Source organism: Gadus macrocephalus, chromosome 15, assembly GCF_031168955.1.
Source record: "Gadus macrocephalus chromosome 15, ASM3116895v1".
Taxonomy (NCBI): domain Eukaryota; kingdom Metazoa; phylum Chordata; class Actinopteri; order Gadiformes; family Gadidae; genus Gadus; species Gadus macrocephalus.
In genome coordinates, this window is record NC_082396.1 from 5,165,713 (window position 1) to 5,187,258 (window position 21,546).

The window sequence follows — 21,546 nt, forward strand, 5'->3', positions numbered from 1 at the left end:
AAAACCTAAAACATGACCTCTCTTATTGCTGAATCTTCAGAACAGATTTTTAATGTTGATGCTAATTTGGAAACAGGCCATTTTAGATCCAACCTGGGTATTGGAGGAGCCAGGCGCTCTTATAAGATCTTCTGCAACCAAACACAAAACGATCCAAAACACAAAACAGACTTATTCAGTTTTCCACTTCTCATTGTATATTTTTTGCCCTCCATTTTCTCAACACAACATTCGTAACAACCTCATACGTGCAATAGTTCACAAGAGCCGCCAGTCGTAGAAAGGGTGTCAGCAGGCGAAATCTAGATCATGACAGCGTGAAGCCATTGTAAACTTCTGTAGAGCCATCGTACAAAGAAGGAACATCAAAATGGCCTCCTGTGATCCTGGGCTCTGCGAGCAGGTAACAAGAGTTCAGCCTGGTTCTTCAGGGATAAAGGTTAAGACGACACAGACAGGGAGAAAAGGCATGACAACACCATGGAATGCTAAGGAACTTTCCCTTTCTCGTAACTCATTTGATTCATAGTTAGAATTGCAACACAATACAAAATTCTTTCATCGGTTGAACACAAAAAGGCAAAACACTTAAATACTCGTCCTGATGAAAACGGTGGAATTATGGATACAGTTCCAGAAATAATCAAGTTAATTATTATCGGTAACTTTTTCCGTTGCACGTTATAACAAACTTCATCGCGGTCTTCCATCGGTCCGCTGTATCACATTTCTGCTCGGACCGTATCGTTGAAATACCATCCCGTTCTTCACGTACCCACCACATCGCCGGTCAGTAGCAGACCGCGGCCCGGTCCGGTTAAAAGTGCTTCAAAATCGTCCATTTCACACACGAAAAACAAGAGAACCACGAAACAAATAGTCAAAGTGCAGAGATGGAATGACACCGGGGAATGTAGAGATGTTTGACTGTGCTTCAACTCCGCGGATAAGACAGCGCTCCAATTCCTCCACCGCCTCGACTGGAGAGCAGTTGTAACACGTTGTAATAAAAAAAATGAAGAAGACATAGTAAGCTGAACAGCGCAGCGCGCGGGGGGGGGTCAGCCTGGTTAGCTGTGATCTCCCATTGGCTCGTTCAATAGAGCCAGTTACTCATCTCTCAGCTCAAACCCAAACCCCCCTCCCCCCTTGAGAAGGCCTTCACCACACCCCTTTAATGAACCTGGTGTTACGCTGTTCAGGTGCACATACACACACACACATACACTTGTGACCACACCGCGAGTGCATCGTCTTCCTCGCGTTCGCCGGCTCTTCTTCAGCCCGCTCCGAGGCGTGCGATCCGGTGAGGGACAGGAGGCGAGAGGCGGGTCCCTGGAAAGGCCTTCCTCGTTGGCCACGGAGACAATGAATCAAATCACAGGCGCTACGTCGGCCCGAAGCAGGACGAGGACCAGGAGGTATGACAATAAGAGTCAGGGTTGAGCAAGGCAGGCCTGACGCGGGAATGCAGAAGGAGAAAGCGCCCCCCGTTTGAAGGTGTGCATGCACACGCAAGCGCGCATACACACGCACACACACACACACACACACATAGTGTGCTCACACATGCCCGCAAACCTCAACCACATAAATAGACACACACACACACACACACACACACACACACACACACACACACACACACACACACACACACACACACACACACACACACACACACACACACACACACACACATACCATCATCAACATCATCATCGTCATCAACATTCCAACATGCGAAACAGTCCGAAAAAACACAAGGAACAACGCAAACAAAACGCATATCTTCCTGCCCCTGGCTGGTGTGTATACATACACACATATACATATCTCCATCTATGTACACAGATACAAAGATATATATATATATATATAAAGCTATAGTGATCGGCCTTGAGAAGGCCACCGTCCCACTCCTTCCAGGGCAGCCCCCTCCAGTCAGGGCTTGCCTCGATCCACAGTCTCTCCGCCGCAGCCTCGATTCACCCAAGACTGGTCCCAGTGCCACAACACAGGCCAGCGACCCCACGATGGCCAGGTGGCGGCTGTATGAGTGTGGGGCGGGGGTGGGGGGGGGGGGGGGAAGGGGAGAGCACCCAGACTACGGCACCATCTGACCCTCCCAGTAGCAGCTTCCTCGAGACGGGCGACAGTCAACGCCATCGCTCGGAGAGACCGAAAGTGGCCGCCTCAGTGCGACTCAAAACGCCACACTGAGACGGACATATCAGGTCGGCGACGCCGGTGGAGGTTCGGGTGATCGGCCGCTGCCCTGGACCGAAGCCTCACTCCACCCCTCGTTCCTGGCGCTCTATAAATTATATCTACATGTGTAATACTACCGCCATCAGGGCCCTCTGCCGGCCACAGCTCTGGAACAGAGTTAGTGTCGGACCAGCGATGGCTTCAGCTTCGATCGGGAGTCCGCGCCCCGTACCGCATACACCCTCTCCCCGAGACGAGGAAGAGGAGGGGGACTGACGGAACGCGAAAGGGGGGGGGGAGGGCGGGGCCATGCAGAGGGGGGGAGGGTGACAGGGGGCGGGGCCAGGGCGGCGTGCATGGGACAGCTGCTGCAGCAGGAGCAGTAGTCGTAGTGGTGGTGGTGGTGGTGGTGGTGGTGGAGCGTTGCAGCGGTGACAAGGGGAGCTCAGCCCGCGGCGTAGCTGCTGAGGAAGGAGTAGAACATGGGCAGCTTCATGCGCTGCTGGTCCCGCCGGCACCAGGCCATCACCGTGCCCTCGCTGTTGGCCGTGTACAGGTGGTGGCCGTCGCAGGAGTACGTCAGGCTGGAGGAGAGAGAGGGGGGCAGGGGTTGGAGCCAGAGACACTTCTATCCAGAGCGTGTATTAAACTGTGTTCACACACCGACGGCATGTGTCGACCATGCAAGGCGACAGCCCGCTCGTCGGGAGCAGTCAGGGTGAGGCGTCTCGCTCAGGTGTCACCTCGACGCTCGAGGAGTGTCTGTTGATCGGGCCTAAAAATGGAGCGGGGGGTCTCTGTTGTACTGCCTGGTTTCTGATTGGTTTAGATTGGTGAACGGGGGATGTGACTTTGGCGGGGATTTTGAAACGGTCGCAAAATAAACACGCGGGGTTGAATTCATCGGCCGCGTCTCCTCTTTGGGCGTCATTTGAGAAATCTGAATCAGAATCGCTTTTAATCGCTAAATGCATCAATGGACACACAGGAATTTAACTTGGCATCCGGTGCTTAACACACAACTAGACAGACAGTAAAATGCACATAGCTCTCGTAAAACATGATATTAAAAACAGTTCTATAAATAAGGAATAATAAAATAAAATAGTCCAATTCAGACTCCTTTTGGAAGGAGGGGGGGGGGGTGTAGGCATTGATTAAGGAGAGAAACATCCTTAGTGAAAAAGCTATTTTGGTGGCGTGAGGACCATGTCCTGATGGCACGGTAGCGCCTACTCGAAGGGAGCAGCTCAAAGATGTTGTTTGCAGGTTGAGACTTATCAGCAGTTATTTTACCTGCCCTCTTCCTGACCCGGGCCTCATGCAGGTCACTGATTGACAGCTGCATCTGTCCAGTCAGCCTAATGCTTTTGGTTATGACGTCATTTGGGTTATTTCTGTATTTCTGGCTTGTGGTCTCTGCGGTGCTTTCATGTAATAACGCAGAGAGGGGGTTAGCGGAGAGCCCGGGGTACCTGATGATGGGTTTGCTGGACTTGGGGAAGGTGATCTCTCGCACCGGCTTCAGATCCCACGTGCTCCACAACCTAGAGGCGCCCGACACACAAAAACACACACAGTGACTGGACTGCATGAAACACGCAGTTTAAACACATGCACGCACACACACACACACACACACACGCACACAGTAACACACGCACACATTGAGACACACAGTGACAGACACACACACACATACACAGTGACTCACACGCCACACAGTGAAACACACGCACACACACACACACAGTGACAAATGCAGATACACACAATGACACACTGGCACGCACACAAACAGTTATACCAAGCACACACACACACACACAGGGACAAACACGCACGCACACACAGTGAAACATGCAAACACACACACACATTGATATACACACACGCACAGTAACACACACAGTGACACACACACACATACAGTAACACACACGCAGTGACAGACACTCGCAGAAACACAAACACAAGGTTACCTGACGACGCCGTTCTCCAGGCCGCCGGCGATGACGTTGACGGACACGCCCTCGGGCTGGTTGGAGAACGCCACGGAGCGGATGATCTCCCGGCAGTGGACGTGGCCAATCAGGTCGCCGTTCACCGTCCACAGGCGCAGGTCGCTGCCACCGCCCACTAGATGGGGGGGGGGGGGGTCAGAGGGTCAGAGGGTGTGTGTGAGTGAGTGAGTGAGTGAGTGTGTGAGTGTGAGTGTGAGTGTGTGTGTTCTCACCCGAGTCGCAGACCGTGGCGATGTCCCCGGTGGTTTCGCTGCCGGACACGGCCGTCACTGGACTCTTGTGGCCCGTGAGGCTCTGGACGTAGCATAGCCTGTAGCCGCGCCATGGGGAGACACCAATTTCAGTGCTACGTAGCGTTAGCATTAAGGTAGCTCTTTTTCTCTAACACCTTGATAGGCTTTTTGTGTCTCTTGTCCTCATTGACCGACCAGTGAAGAGAGACAGGTCAGTGAAGAGAGACAGGACAGGGAAGAGAGACAGGACAGGGAAGAGAGACAGGTGAGGGTAGAGGATAGAGAGACAGAGACAGGGTGGGTCTACCTGTTGAGGTCCCAGAGGATGCAGGTGCCGTCCTGGGAGACGCTGATGAGGATGCTGTAGGGTTTGCAGACGAACAGGCCCGTCACCTCGCCCGTGTGGCCGTACAGGTGCACCTGGCTCTCCACCTCCATCTCCGACGGCTGGGCGACGCCACAAAACAAACGGACCGCATTTGCACACAGCGCTTTTCTAACCAGCGGCCACTCAAAGCGCTGCACACTAGTGCCTAACATTGGTCCATTCAGGCACACATGCACACACCGACGGCGGAGTCCGCCACGCAAGGCGACAGCCAGCTCGTCGGGGAACAGTCGGGGTGACGTGTGTCTTGCTCAGGGACACCTCGACACTCATGCCCCCCCCAAACAGGCCAGAGGTTAGCCAGAGGTTAGCCAGAGGTTAGCCAGAGGTCAGAACAACAGACAGGCTTCCATAAATAAAACTCAAAATCTACCGATTTAGTAGCGAGAGAGAGAGAGCGTTCAGTCAAACGGTTCCATCTCGGTTTCAAAAGGTTTACTAAAGCGTCGACCGTGTTTGTTAGGTCTGCACGCTCTCCTTTTAGCCCTCTTAACACTGAATCAGAGCGCCTCACGCATCCAACGCTGAAGAGCGTTGGAGAGTTATAGTGCGCGGTTTGAATTGAACACTCACGACGGCGGTGCCTTTATTGGATGTAGTGTTCGGGAGGTACTAGACCTTCGTCAGATTGAACCTCGGTCCCCTCATTGTTGGCAGAGAGCCGCCACCACAGCGGGACCAGCTCACAATCTGCTGGTTGTGGTGGTGGTGGTGGTGGTGGTGGTGGTGGTGGTGGTGGGGGGGGGGGAGACTGAAAGCTGTGCCCCGGCTCCGGGCCTGAGCGAGGACTCGGATCGGTGACACGTGTTTTCAGGGCCGTTGTACGTGATAAAAGTTGATTCACCGCTGGGATGACCCTGAGCGTTGTAGTGGGGTGATGAAGCCAGAAGGGGGAGGAGAAAGAGGGGGAGGAGGAAGAGGGGGAGGAGGAGTGGCGGATGATAGATGGTGGGTGGATGCTCAGGTGGAGGTGGAAGGGGCTGGGGTTGAGAGTCAACCTATATCAGGGCTAAATATTGTAGAAGTGTTGCTGTATCTCGCTGGACATTCTGATTTAAATATCTCAGGGGTCCCATCCGACTCTTCCTCTCTCTCTACCCCCATCGATCCCTCTCTCTACCCCCACACACACTGGACAATGTGCAATTCTGTGATATTTACCTCTGGCTCTTTTTTTTTAATATGCAATTTAAATTCTGCGCAATATTGCTAACTATTTATTGACTTATCTGATACACTTTCACTGTTTGTCCATTTGATTGACCTTTACTGTCTTCCCGTTTAGTAGTTTGTCAATTGTACCGCCTGTTGACTGACTTTGTGAGCTACTGGACCCCCTGAATTTCCCCAAGGGGATGAACAAAGCATCATCCTCCTCATCATCATTACTGAACACGAGGGGAACGGCATAAAGTGATGACACCCCAAACTAAAACGTCCATGCTGCTCTGGCACTTTGGTTACCGCAGGCAGAAAACACCAGAGAGGCGATCCCATTGGCTGGGAGGAGAATCGTGCTCGCGGGCTGCCGGAGAGGTAGCGGGCAGGCGGGTGGGTGGACCGTTGCCATAGCAACCTACCGTTGTGCTGGTGAAGCGGTTGCTGTAGGCGGTGATGACTCCACACTTGCTACCTGTGAAGAGCTGACAGCCGTCCGGCACCCAGGCACAGCTCGTCACCTGTAGGGGAGAGAGAGAGAGTTAGGCCCAATCCCATTTCTACCCCTTACCCCTTCCCCTTACCCCTCCCCCTTGTTTTGAAGGGGAAGGGGTAAGGGGTAAGGGGTAGAAATGGGATTGGGCCTTAGAGACAAAGAAAGAAAGAAAAAAAGAAAAAGAAAATTTGAAAGAAAGACAGAGTGACAGAGCGAGAGAGAGAAATAATGGAGATAATAGGGAGAGAGAGAGAGAGATGGAGAGCGAGAACGAGCAAGAGAGACACACACACACAGAGAAAGAGAATCGAGCAAGAGAGCGACCAAGATTGGCACACACAAAAAGAGAATAGAACGAGATCGAGAGAGCAAGCAAGAGACACACGCTGCTGCTTTCCGTGGGAATCCTCCAATTACAAACACTGAAAACTGTGTGTATGTTTTTTGATTATATGTATGTATGTATGTATGTATGTATGGATGGATGGATGGATGGATGGATGGATGGATGGATGGATGGATGGATGGATGGATGGATGGATGTAAGGATGTATGTATGTATGTATGTGTAAATGGAATGCGTGTGAGTGTGTGTGTGTGGATTGTATGTGTTTGTGTGGATTGTACCTGTGTGTGTGGATTTTACGTGTGTGTGGTGATTGTATGTGTCTCTGTGTGTGTGTGTGTGTGTGTTTTGATTGCCTGTGTCTCTCTGTGTGTGTGTGTGTGTGTGTGTGTGTGTGTGTGTGTGTGTGTGTGTGTGTGTGTGTGTGTCTGTGTCTGTGTCTGTGTGTCTGTGTGTCTGTGTGTGTGTCTGTGTCTCTGTGTCTGTGTGTGTGTGTGTGTGTGTGTCAGGTGGGTCCAGTCCTACCTGGTGCAGCTGGGAGCTCTGGATGAAGTTGATGGGCGGCTCGCTCTGCTTGCTCTTCAGTCGCAGCATGTTGTCAGCATAGCCCCAGCTCAGGATGGCCGACCACTGGATGTCCGTACTGTGCATGCTCCTCACGCCTGCACACACACACACACACACACGCACGCACATGCACACATTGAATTAATCCAAAGCGACTTACAATAAGTACATTTGTAAAAAGAAAGAGAAACAACAATTTATTGCTGTCGGTACAGTAAGGAAGTTCATAGAACCAAGTGCCAAGCACTAGTAATCGCTAGGCTAACCCATTCCCCGTATGCAACAAAGATAGCTAGGAGAAAATGCTACAAGACGCTAAGTACTATTTTTGAGTGCAACATACAATTGGTGTGTACATTAAGTGATAGGACGAACAACATACAATAAGTGCGTACATTAAGTGCGAGGATGAACAGCATAAAATAAGTGCATACATTAAGTGCGAGGATGAACAACATACAATAAGTGCGTACATTAAGTGCGAGGACGTACAATATATCATTTGTGCGTACATTAATTGCCAGGACGTACAACATACAATGAGTGTGTACATTAAGTGCGAGGACGTACAGCATCAAATAAGTGTGTACATTAAGTGCCAGGACGTACGACATACAATCAGTGCGTAAGAGGGGACTCGGCACAACCTCGTCGCGGCATGCTTGAACCCGGCACAGCCCAACGTGCCGATGGCCCCGCCCCCAGGGTGAGGTGAAGCCTACCTTGCTCCTTGCTGTAGATCATCATGAGGCAGAACTTGCGCGACAGGCCGCAGATGGCCCGCGTGGGGAGCGCCAGCAGGGAGCCGAACCTCTCGCCGTGGGGCTGGCAGAAGCACACCACCGGGTCCGGGGCGCTGGGGGACCCCACGTACTCCCCCCACTTCAGCCCCTTGATCCAGGGGAGGGGGCTCTGAGGAGGAGGAGGAGGGGGGGGGGGGGGCAGGACCAGTGAGAGGGGTGCATACTGTGTGTGTGGACTACTGTCCTCAGGGGAGGACCCAGCCTGGTGATTGGGTCTTGAGATATGGTTCTTTCAAAGTAAAAGCATGTCAAATGTAGAGTAGAACATCAATGTATTAATATAGACTATTGGATCCGTTTTTTTTCCAGAATAAAATGTCAATTGCCTTCGTTGACGTTCAACCAATCAAGGCAGGTGTCACCAGGACTGGTCTTTTATCTGTACACGTTTCTTTAAACATAAGATATTTAATATTTAGAGCGAAATACCAAAAAAGGTGTTATGAAAAAAAGAGGTACTCAATGCATAGGCCAGCTCTAAAAACACACAGAGAGGCACACACACGCACACACTCACACACACAGAGAGAGGTTCACACACACACACACACACAGAGGTTCACACACACACCCACACACACACACACACACAGAGGTTCACATACACACACACACACACACAGAGGTTCACACACACACACACACACACACACACACACAGAGAGAGGTTCACACACACACACACACACACACACACACACACACACACACACACACACACACACACACACACACACACACACACACACACACACACACACACACACACACACACACACACACACACACACACACACACACACACACACACACCCACCCACCCACCCACCCACCCACCCCACCCCCCCCCCCCCCGTACCGGGTAGACGATCTCCTTGGCCTGCTCGCGGTTCTCCCTGAAGGCGAGCTGCACCAACAGCCCCACGGCGTTGGGCAGCTCGCCGTCCATCAGGAGCCGGGGCCCCCCCGCCCGGCCCACGTGGGTCCCACTGAACAGCTGCCGGGGGGTCTGGCCGTACGTCTTGATCATGGTCTCCAGGGCCCGCCGCTGCACCGGGTCCTCCACCGCAGACACGTCCATCCCGAAGTAGGTCTGGGGGAGCGGGGGGGGTCCACAACATCCTCATGTTGTACATCATACTATGATTCTATTATACATGATATTTTTATGCTTCCTATTATAGCTCATTATGTTATACATAATATTAAATGTCATATTATCGTCCTATTATACATCATATCATACCTCATCCCATTATATATCATCTTATCATCCTATTATACCCCTTATTATCTGTCATATGCATACAAGCGAGTGGGTCACCATCCAATACAACTATTCGGTTCAGTTGTTGTTGTTTTTACCCTGAATGGATTACTAGGATAATTTAATCGTGATTAGGGATTATCAAGCAGGTAGATGCCTGGGTTATTAGGTTTATTCATCTATTTTGTTGAGACTCACAGAACAACACAGACTTAGACTGGCAGGTGACATTCTTATGACTAGTCACCGCTAACTAACCATTTAGGGCAGGACATTCTAGAAGGAGTAAAACGCAAGACAAAAACGAAATAGAATTAAACATAAAGTACAAATATACTAAAGAGCGATGCGTTTATTACAAGGTAATAATATAGCTATTTAAAGATCAGACTGAATTATTGTGTATCGTTCTATTCCACTTTGTACTTCACTACACTTTGATCCAAGGCAGCCATTGTTTCAAAGTGTCCAGAATACCCCGACGTCCCGTCCACCATCACTATACCACCTACTCTATTTATATATTTTTATTTTTTTGGAGCCCTTTTACTTTTTTACATTTTTTTATTCTGAAGCGCATTGGGTCCTAGAAATGCGCCATACCAGACTGATTTCTTATTTTTATTATTATTACCCGGCCTGTTCTCCCCCCCCACCCCCCTACCCCCCGCCCCGTCACCAGGCCACCCTCCCCCACGTACGGCGGGGTGGAAGACGTTGATGGCGTGCACGGCGGCGCGGCCCTTCTGCTTGAGGCCGAACACCAGGTTGATCCACTGGCACAGCGTGTGGGACACCTGGTCCGACTCCAGCGCCTGGCGGTGGATCAGCACGAAGAGCCGCGGGTCGCTGCGCGCCCAGGGCGGCAGGTTCACGTGGTTCACGCGCTCGCTGTTCTGACGCACGCCGAAGTCGAACCCTGGGAGGAGGGGGGGGAGAGGGGGGAGAGGAGAGGGGGTCAAGGGTCAGGGTGGTGGTTTGTCTCAGAGACAAATGTACTTATTGTGAGTCGCTTTGGATAAAAGCGTCTGCTAAATGCCCTGAATGTTACAGTGCACTGATTGGTGTACGGGCTTCGCCGTAATTACACATTTGAATACATGACCATATATGGACTCTCCTTTAGAATCATCTAAACTGGCCGAACTGACAAACTCGCCTTGCCCTCCTCACCGGCGGTTGTGACCTTACATGGGTAAACGCTACCTTCCCTCTTTCTCAGTCACCCCCTCAGTGGCCCCGCCCCCCACCTGTCCTACCTTCTCTGTGACCCCAACCCCCCCCATGTCTCCTACCTTCTGTGACCCCGCCCCCTACCTTCTCCTTGACCCCGCCCCCCTGTCTCCTCCCTTCTGTGACCCCGCCCCCTACCTTCTCCTTGACCCCGCCCCCCTGTCTCCTGCCTTCTCTGTGACCCCCCCCCCTCCCCCCCACCTTCTGTGACCCCGCCCCTACATTGTCCTTGACCCCGCCTCCCTCGGCCCCCTACCTTCTCGGTTGACCAGGAACTCGGGCAGGTAGAAGAACTCGGGGATGAGCTCCTTGACGTCGGTCATGGACTCGAAGGAGGACAGGCGCCAGGTGGTGTTCATGGAGTGGAAGGTGCGGTCGGGGATATCAAAGCTCTGGTCTGGGGGAGGAGGAGGGGCCAAAGACACACTTCATTACAAACAAGCCCCCTCAACGCTCTTTTAAATGCCTCCCACAAAGCCCTCCTTTTATCGCCCAGGGAGCCGTGGGGGCTGCCGTGGTTTCAGGAGCACATAAAGAGACGCAGCCCTTCAGAGGATCAGAGGGGGCAGAGATGAAGGGGAGGAGGAGAATGGACGGGGTGGAGAGGGAACAGGCGGGAGGATGTGAGCAGCCAGTCAGAGAGGAAGGGGTGTGGTGTGGGGAGGGAGGGAGGGAGGGAGGGAGGGAGGGAGGGAGGGAGGGGAGGGAGGGAGGGAGGGAGGGAGGGAAATTGTTTAAAGACTTCAAAAAGGGCGAAGACAAATCCATTGTAGATAGACGTGGCTAATCAAAAAGGTCAGCTACTCCGTGAAACTAAACGTAACTAAATGAGACCTTTCTAAAACCTTTCGCACATCAAAGGGGTTCCAAGACGGAGCCGTCGGCATGACGACGGGCATGGACCGTTTTTTCCAGTCTTGTCGAAGAAACTGCTTATTAATGGTGGTGATTGTTTGCTGGTGGGGGGGGGGGGGGGGTTGGTGGTGGTGGTAGGGGGGGGTGGTGGCGGTGGTGGTGGCGGTGGTGGTGGCGGTGGTAGGGGGTGGTGGTGGTGGCGGTGGTGGTGGTGGTGGTGGTGGTGGCGGTGGTGGTGGTAGGGGGTGGTGGTGGCGGTGGTGGTGGCGGTGGTGGTGGCGGTGGTAGGGGGTGGTGGTGGTGGCGGTGGTGGTGGTGGCGGTGGTGGTGGCGGTGGTGGTGGCGGTGGTAGGGGGTGGTGGTGGTGGCGGTGGTGGTGGTGGCGGTGGTGGTGGTAGGGGGTGGTGGTGGCGGTGGTGGTGGCGGTGGTGGTGGCGGTGGTAGGGGGTGGTGGTGGTAGGGTGTGGTTGGTGGCGGTGGTGGTGGCGGTGGTAGGGGGTGGTGGTGGTAGGGGGTGGTGGTGGCGGTGGTAGGGTGTGGTTGGTGGCGGTGGTGGTGTGGTTGGTGGTGGCGGTGGTGGTGGCGGTGGTGGTGTGGTTGGTGGTGGCGGTGGTGGTGGCGGTGGTAGGGGGTGGTGGTGGTGGCAGTGATAGTGGTGCTGGTGGACATTGGGGTTTGGTGGTAGTGGAGGCTTATGGTGGTGGTGGGAGGTGGTGGTGGTGGTAGGGGGTGGTGGTGGTGGTGGTGGTGGTAGGGGGTGGTGGTGGTAGGGGGTGGTGGTGGCAGTGGTAGGGGGTGGTGGTGGTGGTGGTGGTGGTGGCGGTGGTGGTGGCGGTGGTAGGGGGTGGTGGTGGCGGTGGTGGTGGCGGTGGTGGTGGCGGTGGTGGTGGCGGTGGTAGGGGGTGGTGGTGGTAGGGGGTGGTGGTGGCGGTGGTGGCGGTGGTAGGGGGTGGTGGTGGTAGGGGGTGGTGGTGGCGGTGGTAGGGTGTGGTGGTGGTGGTGGTGGTGGCGGTGGTGGTGGCGGTGGTAGGGGGTGGTGGTGATGGCAGTGATAGTGGGGCAGGTGGATATTGGGGTTTGGTGGTAGTGGAGGCTTATGGTGGTGGTGGGAGGTGGTGTTGGTGGTGGTGGGGTTGGAGGCGGTGGAGGGTAGTGCTGGGGGTGGTGGAGAGTTGGTGGTAGGGGCTGACGGTGGACGTGGTGGTGGTGGGGGGGGGGATGGTGGTGGACTCACCCTGGTAGGCCAGGAACATCTTGGTGAAGGGGGGCATGCGCACCATGAAGTGGAGCACGGTGCCGCTGTTGGAGTAGTGGGAGCCGTAGTGGTAGGGCTGGACCGGGGGCATGGGGTCGTCCTCACGGATCCCCTTCTTGTACTCCTCCTCCAGGTACTGAGGCAGACACACACACGCACACACACACACACACAAGAGTATGAACACACACACACACACAAAAGAGTGTGAACACACACACACACACACAGGCAAGGATGCAGACACACACACATTCAAACACGAGTGTGCACACACACACCAACGCAGACGTGTACACACACACACACACACACACACACACACACACACACACACACACACACACACACACACACACACACACACACACACACACACACAGTGGTGAATCACCTTGTAGTTGTCAACGTATCGGTCCTCTTTCTCCTTGGACTGCACGGCGATGGGTTTGTTGAGGTTTCTGTATGATCAACAGTAAGAGAAAGAGTCATGATACTAGTGTGCAAAACTGGACTTCAAACAAAATCTAACCATTTCCCCTCAGGTGCACAAATCCACATGTGGATCAGTGGCGACCCTCGACTCTGCCTCGGCCCGACTAGACGTCTAGATTGACGAAGAGCGTTACAGGCTCTGACAGAACGCTGCTGAAGGCGTGAGTCCGTTGTGTGGTAGGGGTGGGGATCACAGGGTACCTCACTATACGATACGATATGCAATACATGGCCCACGATACCGATGATATCGCGATAGAGCGATTTTGCATTAATCAATATATTGTTAGACAATCTTATAACAATACATCACGATATATGTCTAACGATGAATACATAATTACCCTATTTATTAATGGTCCAAACTAGGTTTTCCTGTTACTCGTCTTAAAAAATAAATAAGAAAATAATATGTATATATTTGGCGGCAGTGTATCGATTCTCATATCGAACGAAGAAGTGCGATGATATATCGCCGTATCAATATTTAGTCCCACCCCTGCTGGGAGACGGATGGCTCAGAGAGATGATGGTGAGGTCCTACCATTAATCTTCTGGATCGTGTTTAACTTATCAATGAGAACCAAGCCGGCTGTAAACATTCACATTCACGCTCGCTCTCGTCTTGCAGCCAAGGAGCCGCGGTCGACGCAATTCATCATCACAGTCTGGGAAAGTCAAATGAAGTGACACCCACCGAATTAAAAAGCATCCGACTTAATGCGGAGGTTCTGTTTGCTAAACGGGGAAACAAAGTGCCGTGATGGAGCTGTTGATGCGCAGGCATCACTGCTCATAACAACATTATGGCGAAGCATCTGTTTCTTCATGAAGCCGCAGCGCACTTCCTCTGGTGTCACGGAGAGACCATCTGGGAACGCTGCAACCAAGACGCCCCTGAAACCATCGCTCCCACTAAAGGACGCTTGATTTACTCGGCGGCAGCCGAACAGCAACTAAATCCACATTTGTTCCATGTTAAAGAGAATAGTTTGGGGATTTAGAGGAGAACAATATAATTTAAGTAAAGGTCGGCAATTTATTTAGGAAGCGTTTTTTGGACCATTTTTTATAATTCTCTTTATTTCCTGACAGCAACATTATGAAATGCTCTGAATGAATTTATTGGAATTGTCGTCCTGTCGTCTTGCACGCACTAATTGCGCATGACCGTAATCTTCCACAAGGCGTGGCAGACCCATTGCTATAGCTAGCCAGCCAGCCACGTGTTTTGTATTATTTCAGTTAGATGATTTCAAAATCTAGCTTACTCTTGCCTACCCTACCTTTGATAGAATCACCAGTAACGTGCACTCATTTAGAGATGCATTAAAAAGAGAATTATTCATTTATTAATGACAACTTTCATCCAAAGTCAAAGTGAGACGCATTCAATTAACCAGCGGGTCGGTGAGTCTTCTTGCCCAAGGAATGCCCTGTGGCTGGGAGTGGAACACCTGGCATCCACAACCTGCTGCTAACAGACACTCACCCCCACCCGTCCTACCTTCTCTGTGACCCCGCGGTTAAAGTAGCATTAACAATCGTGTACTACTTCAACGGCAACGACAATCCAAAAACCCAGTCGTGACTAGATGGGAAAAGTGTGTAGCTCAAAACGTGACCCAGCTTTTACTTCTACGCCACCTACAGAGTTTGTTGTGTACGATCATTCAAACCCCCCCCCCCATCACTGACCTGTAGATGCCGGGCTCCTGCAGGTCCAGGGTCTCGCTGATGTAGTCGCGCAGGATGAAGGGGAACACGGGGTACTGCATGAGGTCGTTGAAGGAGCGCCCGGCATGCTTGTTGAGGTGCGTCAGGTACTCGAAGTTGGAGATCTGCCCCGAGCCCCACAGCTGGGTCAGCGCGCTGATGTTGCCGTGCTCCAGCAGGTTGGGGAGGTCAGAGGTCAGGATGTTGTGGTACACGTCGTCGCGGAACTGGAGGGTTAAATAACGCAATGGAGTGTTTACCCTGATTTAGTATTATTATGTTTTAGACGTCCGCGATCGACACAAGAGTAGCGTTGCGAACATCAATCTTTTACCAGTAAAGCGATGTGTGTGTGTGTGTGTGTGTGTGTGTGTGTGTGTGTGTGTGTGAGAGTGAGAGTGAGAGTGAGTGAGTGAGTGAGTGAGTGAGTGAGTGAGTGAGAGCGAGAGAGAGAAGAATTGAGATTGATTGTTTAAAGACTTCAAAAAGGCACGGACAAATCCATTGTGCGATCGACGTGGCCAATCAAAGTTCAGAAAATCGTTGGGCGTTCGCACATCAAAGGGGTTCCAAGATGGAGCCGCCGCCAATAAAACCGCAGATTAAACGGTGGTGATTGTGAGTCGACCAAATCTCATCGTCCCCCTCTGAGCCAGTGTGTGGGCGGTTGATATAGATCATTTTGGTGGATACACTCCCCAGGCACGGTGAGAGACGAGAGAAGCCCCTGACCTTTGTGGTGTCAAAGGCCAGCAGCAGGGTGCGCCCGTTGGTGAGGAAGATCTCCACGGCGTTGTCCCGGAGCTGCCACCAGCGCTTGTGCACCTCCTTGATCTCCTCGTAGGTCCAGGAGAAGGAGGCGGCCTCCAGCTCAGAATGAGGGCTCTGTCCACACACACACACACACACACGCGCACAGGCACACGCACACATGCGGGCACACACGCATGCACACGCATGCACACGCACACGCACACACACAGGCGCACACAGAAGGCACACATCAGCACTCCGACGGCACTCAGAGAGGTCAGTCGGGGACAGTTCCCCCCGCCAATGCATCATCGACCTCCCTAGGGTGGTGCACTCTCCCTCACCCCCTCACTCCCTCCCTTCACCCCCTCTCTCCCCTGGCGTTACCTGGCTGTCGTGTGCATCCGTGGCGTTGTCCTCCACAAAGTACATCCCTGACTTCCCTGGAATACAAAAGGGAAAGGTCAGTGAGACACTCGACTGCAAAGCCTTTTTCTCAGCGGGAGCATCAGTGGTGGTCGTGTGTGGCAGTGATTGTTGTTGTAATACAAAGGGAGGGAGAAAAAACACAGGAAATGAGTGGGAAACACAATGCTGGAGTCTGGAGTGAATGACTAGAAACTGTTGTTATTGTTGTTGCTAGCGAGTGAAGGTGAAGCTATTACGATTTCAGGAGAACTCTCTCTCTCTGTGTGTGTGTGTGTGTGTGTGTGTGTGTGTGTGTGTGTGTGTGTGTGTGTGTGTGTGTGTGTGTGTGTGTGTGTGTGTGTGTGTGTGTGTGTGTGTGTGTTTTTGCATGTGTGCTTTTTGCATGGTTTTGCTCGTGTGTGTTTGTTTGTGTGCGAGTGTGCGGAAATCGGTTTGTGTGGAAATGCGTATGTGTGTGTGCGCTTGTGTACGTGTGTTACCCAGGAGCAGCTCGCCTGCCGTCTCGACGGAGGGAGCGACGCTGATGCACCTCCTGGTGAACCTGAGAGACGGACACACGCAGCCCAAGCACCTCAGTCAGGTCTCCCTCCATTCAACTCTATCCAACTTTATTCGCATCGCGCTTAATCACAGTTACAGTCTCAAAGGGCTTAGCAGGGCGTATATTTAGGACACCCCCCCCTAACCCCAGTCCCCCAGAAGGCAAGAAAAAATTAATTAGCAAGGAAGAGATCTTGAGAAGGAACGCAGATAGCTTCCACCACCACCAGAGCCTGCCCTGCCCCCCCCACACACACCAGTGCTTCCCTCCCAGTGTGGTGCTGCTCAGGGAGGCCGTGTGTACCTGATGGGTTCGCTGGTGGCCTTGTCCTTCACGGTGGACGAGAAGGACGAGTGGGTGTTGTCCTCAAACAGGAAAGACAGCGGCTGCTTGGCCGCGTCTAGAGAACAACAAAACACAACAGAACTGTAGGCACAGCAGCGCCGGAACCCCTGGGCTCCCTGCCGACACCAGGGCCGCCGAGTCGCTCACCAGCTCCCGCGAAAGACTAAACTCATTGTTTAGAGTTCACCTAGACTCTGCAGAGCCCCCCCTACCTTACCCCCCCCCCCCCACCCCCACCCCTCTTAAGCACTTGTTGTACGTTGTACGTCCTTGCACTTAAAAATAGTGCTTACCAATGTGCAGTGTCTTATCCTAGCGTTCTTTGTTGTGCACGGGGAATGGGTTAGCCTAGCGATTGGTAGCGCTTGGCACTTGTCTCTATGAACATCCTGACCGTACCCGACAGCGATATATTGTATCTCTTCTTCTGACTAATGTACTTGTATTGTATGTCGCTTTAGATAAAAGCGTCTGCTAAATGCCCTTAATGTAAATGTAACTGTATATAGGTTAAGAAGACCGGCTTGGGCCGAGGGAGACGTGAAGGCCCCCCACGGAGACCTCCACACCCCCCCCCCCTCCCCCCCCCCATCGGCGGCCGCGGCGTGCCACTCACCCTCGGCCTTGCGCCGGTCCTTCAGCAGGTACTTGTTGGGGATGGTGAGGTAGCAGCGCTGCAGCCGGCGCCGCTCGCGGTTGGGGCCCTCGGTGGGGTCCAGCTGCCAGGAGGTGGGGTAGGACGCCGGGTCGTACCACACCGCCCTGGGACGGACGGACGGACACACACAGGGGGAGGGCGTTGACAACGGGAGGGAGAATCCAACGGAAAACACTCGGGGAGGTTCCCAAAACGCTTAACAATGATGCAACCTGATGTAGCGCCACATTAGATTAAGATTAAGTTTAACGCGAGTTCTACACAATGTGCAAAGGCACAATAAAGTAATTCAAGGAGAAAGGCATTTCAATGCTCGTTAGGGTGGGCTGTGCAATTTTGAGAAACAGCCAGAGTAGGCTCGATTTTGAGCATCAAAGTCAGACGTATTAGAGCAGACCTGACACGACCCGCCAGTACCCAGTAGTGTCTACAGATGGAGGAGCGGTAAGAGCAGACCTTACCCGACCCAGCAGTACCCAGTAGTGTCTACATACCCAGGAGCTGTTACAGCAGGCCTCACCCACCAGTACACAGTGTCTACAGACAGTGTGTCTACAGACCCAGGAGCATGTTACAGCAGGCCTCACCCACCAGTACACAGTGTCTACAGACGGTGTGTCTACAGACCCAGGAGCATGTTACAGCAGGCCTGACCCACCAGTACACAGTGTCTACAGACGGTGTGTCTACAGACCCAGGAGCTGTTACAGCAGGCCTCACCCACCAGTACACAGTGTCTACAGACGGTGTGTCTACAGACCCAGGAGCATGTTACAGCAGGCCTGACCCACCAGTACACTGTGTCAGTGACACAGTGTCTACAGACAGTGTTTCTACAGACCCAGGAGCTGTTACAGCAGGCCTCACCCACCAGTACACAGTGTCTACAGACAGTGTGTCTACAGACCCAGGAGCATGTTACAGCAGGCCTGACCCACCAGTACACTGTGTCAGTGACACAGTGTCTACAGACAGTGCGTCTACAGACCCAGGAGCTCACCGGTCGTGCGTGTGCTGCTGCACCAGCTCCTGCCACCGCCGGCTGGCGCTGAGGTTGGTCTTGTAGAGGCTGCGGATGTGCAGGATCACCTTCTTCCTCTCCATGCCCTGCCGCAGCGACACGCTCTGGGTGATGTCCGCCGCGATCTTGGAGATGTCGCGGGACTTGCCGTCCAGCCTCTGGATGAGACTGAGCAGGGGAGAAGGGGACGTGGGGTGATGGGACCGGGTCAGTAGGTGCCACCCTCCCTCTGGAACACCCTCCCCGACCTCATCCACACGCCCTTCATTTAACAGGTTGCTTTCACCTCATAACCTCCCTGGCCCCGGCTACTACCAGACCAAGCCAATCGTAGATTGCACGTTGGTCTGGGGAAGCTGCTGTCATTTTTCTTCAGCACAAGAGGCGTGATCAACGGGCCTAGTTCAACTGACTCTGTACGCGATTGGCTGCTTGCCGTCGCTTCCCTGTCGTCATTGGGTTAAACCAGCCAATAGCGCGCCAGGGGGAAAAGCCAGCTTGGTGATTGGCTCCCGCCAAAACAGTATAGGCTACCCAGGCTTCCCCTCGCTCGCCTTCCTCCTATTTAATCTTTTTACGTATAAACGTTCTTATTAAATGATTTTATTCTGTAAAGCGTCTTTGTATAATCTATATATATAATAAAGTGTTAGTATAATCATTATTATGGTACGTTAAGGATGGAGGAAGGAGCTGCGCTTTGCTGAGTGGGGTGCGGGTCTTAAAATGGGGGAGGAGATAATCAGGAGATGATGTAATAAAGCCCTTCCTCACCTTTTCTGAGTGTTGGTCATTTTCTTCTCCCACGCCAGTCTGCTGGTTTTCTCGTCCGCCTCGTATTTCAACTTCTCCTAGACGAGCCAAACAGAGATTTAGTGCTTTGTGGTGCGCAGAAAAATACACAACAAATGAACGCAAAACAACCCATCTATATGAGGATAAAAATGAGTCATGCAAAAATAAGAATCAATGTTAAAGCTAAGTCAGCTTGGCTTCTCAAGTCACTTTCAGAGAACAACTTTGTCCATATATCTCTCTCTCTCTCTCTCTCTCTCTCTCTCTCTCTCATTCACCCCGGTCAGCGTCCCTGTCCCTTCTGGTATTATACATCTATCTATGTACCCCCTTCTACCCTCCAGCGACCCTCGTCCCCCCTGGTACCTCCTTGATGGCCTTGAGGATGTCTGGTTTGTGGGGCGCGCTGGGCGGGATGCAGCGGTGGCCGCACAGCTTCAGGGAGGTCATGAACGCGGCGGCCGCGTTCTGCTCCTCGCGGCTCAGGCCTTCCTTGTGGTCGTGGAGCAGCTCGTGGAGCGAGAGAGCCAGCTTGGGCCCGTGCTGCAGAGGGGGGGGGGGAGGGAGGCGGGAGGGAGGAGGGGGAGGGGGGAGAAGAAAAAGAGATGGGGAGATATAAGAAGAGAAAGTGTGAGAGGGAAAGAGTGATTGAGTGAGTAAGTGGGTGAGAGAGTAAGAAAGCGAGAGAGCCAGAAAGACAGAAAGACAGATAGAGCGAGACAAAGAGAGAGAGATAGGTAGGGAGAAACAGAAATAAATAGATGGAGAGTAATTAGGGAGTGGTAGGCAAAAAAAAGGGATTTATGTCAAGTTGCATTGTGGCCGGTCATATTAAGTAGAGAAAAGAGCAGTGTGGTACACCCATGAGACCCAGCGTCCGCACCCAGCCTGTCCATCTGTGCGTCACCATTTCACAGACTCAGCATAAAGACGCCTCATGGGTCATCCCAATGCTGAGAGCGGTCCTGTCATTTCCACCCATTCCCCCTCAGAGTGGGCAAATCATTTCCCATTTTAGACACTGGCCTGATACGTACGTGGGTCGTGTATACTCTGTGTCGTGTCTACTCTGCGTCGTGTCTACTCTGTGTGTGTGAGTGTGTGTCATGTCAACTCTGTGTGTGTGTGTGTGTGTCGTGTCCACTCTGCGTCGTGTCTACTCTGAGTGTGTGTGTGTGTGTCGTGTCTACTCTCTCTATCGTGTCTACTCTCGCTCTGTGTGTGTGTGCGTGCGTGCGTGCGTGTTACATAAAACAACTTCAATCTACAATCTGAACGTTATATTTTCCATCTAAACCTCCCCATTTGAGTTCCCGCCCAAAGCCGCCCTCCAGCCCCTGGGCTTTAGAGGGGGAAACCCCAGGGCTCCGGCCCGCTCACCTCCAGGCCCGGGCTGAGGCTCTCCCTCAGGATGTCCCCGTGCCGTGGGTCGAACACAAAGTCCAGCGCCTCCTTGCGGTCGGCGAGGGGCTGGGCGGGGCTGAGGGTGTGCACCAGCAGGCGGCCGATCTGGACCCGGAACGTGTCCCGGCTGGACCACAGGATGCGGCGCCACTGCTGGTGGGGGGCCCCGCCGCGGCCCGTACTGCCCTGGGGGGGGGGGGGGGGGGGGAGAGCGCCGGGTCAGAACATATGCGTTAGTGCACAGGCACGCGGGCACACACATAGATGCAGAGAGACACACACACACACACACACACACACACACACACATACACACACACACAAGGATGCAGACACGCCCACAAACATAAAAACACGAGTGTACACCCAATGCACTCAATCATCCAGACACGCACACAAAGTAGACGCCCAAACATACACACACGCACACGCACACGCACACACACACACAAGGAGGTAAGAAAAACATTTGTGCTATGAGGGAGTCATCCCGATCATAACCAACATAACGAACAGATGGCAAATATTATTTTGTAGAACTAGTTTCAAAATG

At 52.9% G+C, this 21,546-nt stretch overlaps 1 protein-coding gene across 5 annotated transcripts in view; it reads right to left on the reverse strand.

Moving 5' to 3' along the window:
• Positions 1-35: 35 nt before the first annotated feature.
• The window catches only part of lyst (lysosomal trafficking regulator), a 67,693-nt gene continuing 46,182 nt past the window's right edge, over positions 36-21,546 (reverse strand). For all 5 annotated transcript variants that reach the window (XM_060073558.1, XM_060073559.1, XM_060073557.1 and 2 more), the window contains 23 exons: positions 20,970-21,179; positions 19,956-20,132; positions 19,569-19,645; positions 18,774-18,962; positions 17,732-17,877; positions 17,074-17,170; positions 16,709-16,770; positions 16,188-16,243; positions 15,780-15,932; positions 15,030-15,274; positions 13,231-13,297; positions 12,816-12,972; positions 10,983-11,123; positions 10,195-10,412; positions 9,086-9,319; positions 8,146-8,335; positions 7,382-7,518; positions 6,437-6,535; positions 4,776-4,915; positions 4,448-4,545; positions 4,194-4,350; positions 3,687-3,758; positions 36-2,795 (listed from right to left, as the gene is read on the reverse strand). In XM_060073558.1, the coding sequence (XP_059929541.1) occupies positions 2,657-2,795; positions 3,687-3,758; positions 4,194-4,350; positions 4,448-4,545; positions 4,776-4,915; positions 6,437-6,535; positions 7,382-7,518; positions 8,146-8,335; positions 9,086-9,319; positions 10,195-10,412; positions 10,983-11,123; positions 12,816-12,972; positions 13,231-13,297; positions 15,030-15,274; positions 15,780-15,932; positions 16,188-16,243; positions 16,709-16,770; positions 17,074-17,170; positions 17,732-17,877; positions 18,774-18,962; positions 19,569-19,645; positions 19,956-20,132; positions 20,970-21,179 (3,261 nt within the window). In that variant the 3' untranslated portion in view covers positions 36-2,656. The remainder of the gene's footprint in view (positions 2,796-3,686; positions 3,759-4,193; positions 4,351-4,447; positions 4,546-4,775; positions 4,916-6,436; positions 6,536-7,381; positions 7,519-8,145; positions 8,336-9,085; positions 9,320-10,194; positions 10,413-10,982; positions 11,124-12,815; positions 12,973-13,230; positions 13,298-15,029; positions 15,275-15,779; positions 15,933-16,187; positions 16,244-16,708; positions 16,771-17,073; positions 17,171-17,731; positions 17,878-18,773; positions 18,963-19,568; positions 19,646-19,955; positions 20,133-20,969; positions 21,180-21,546) is intronic.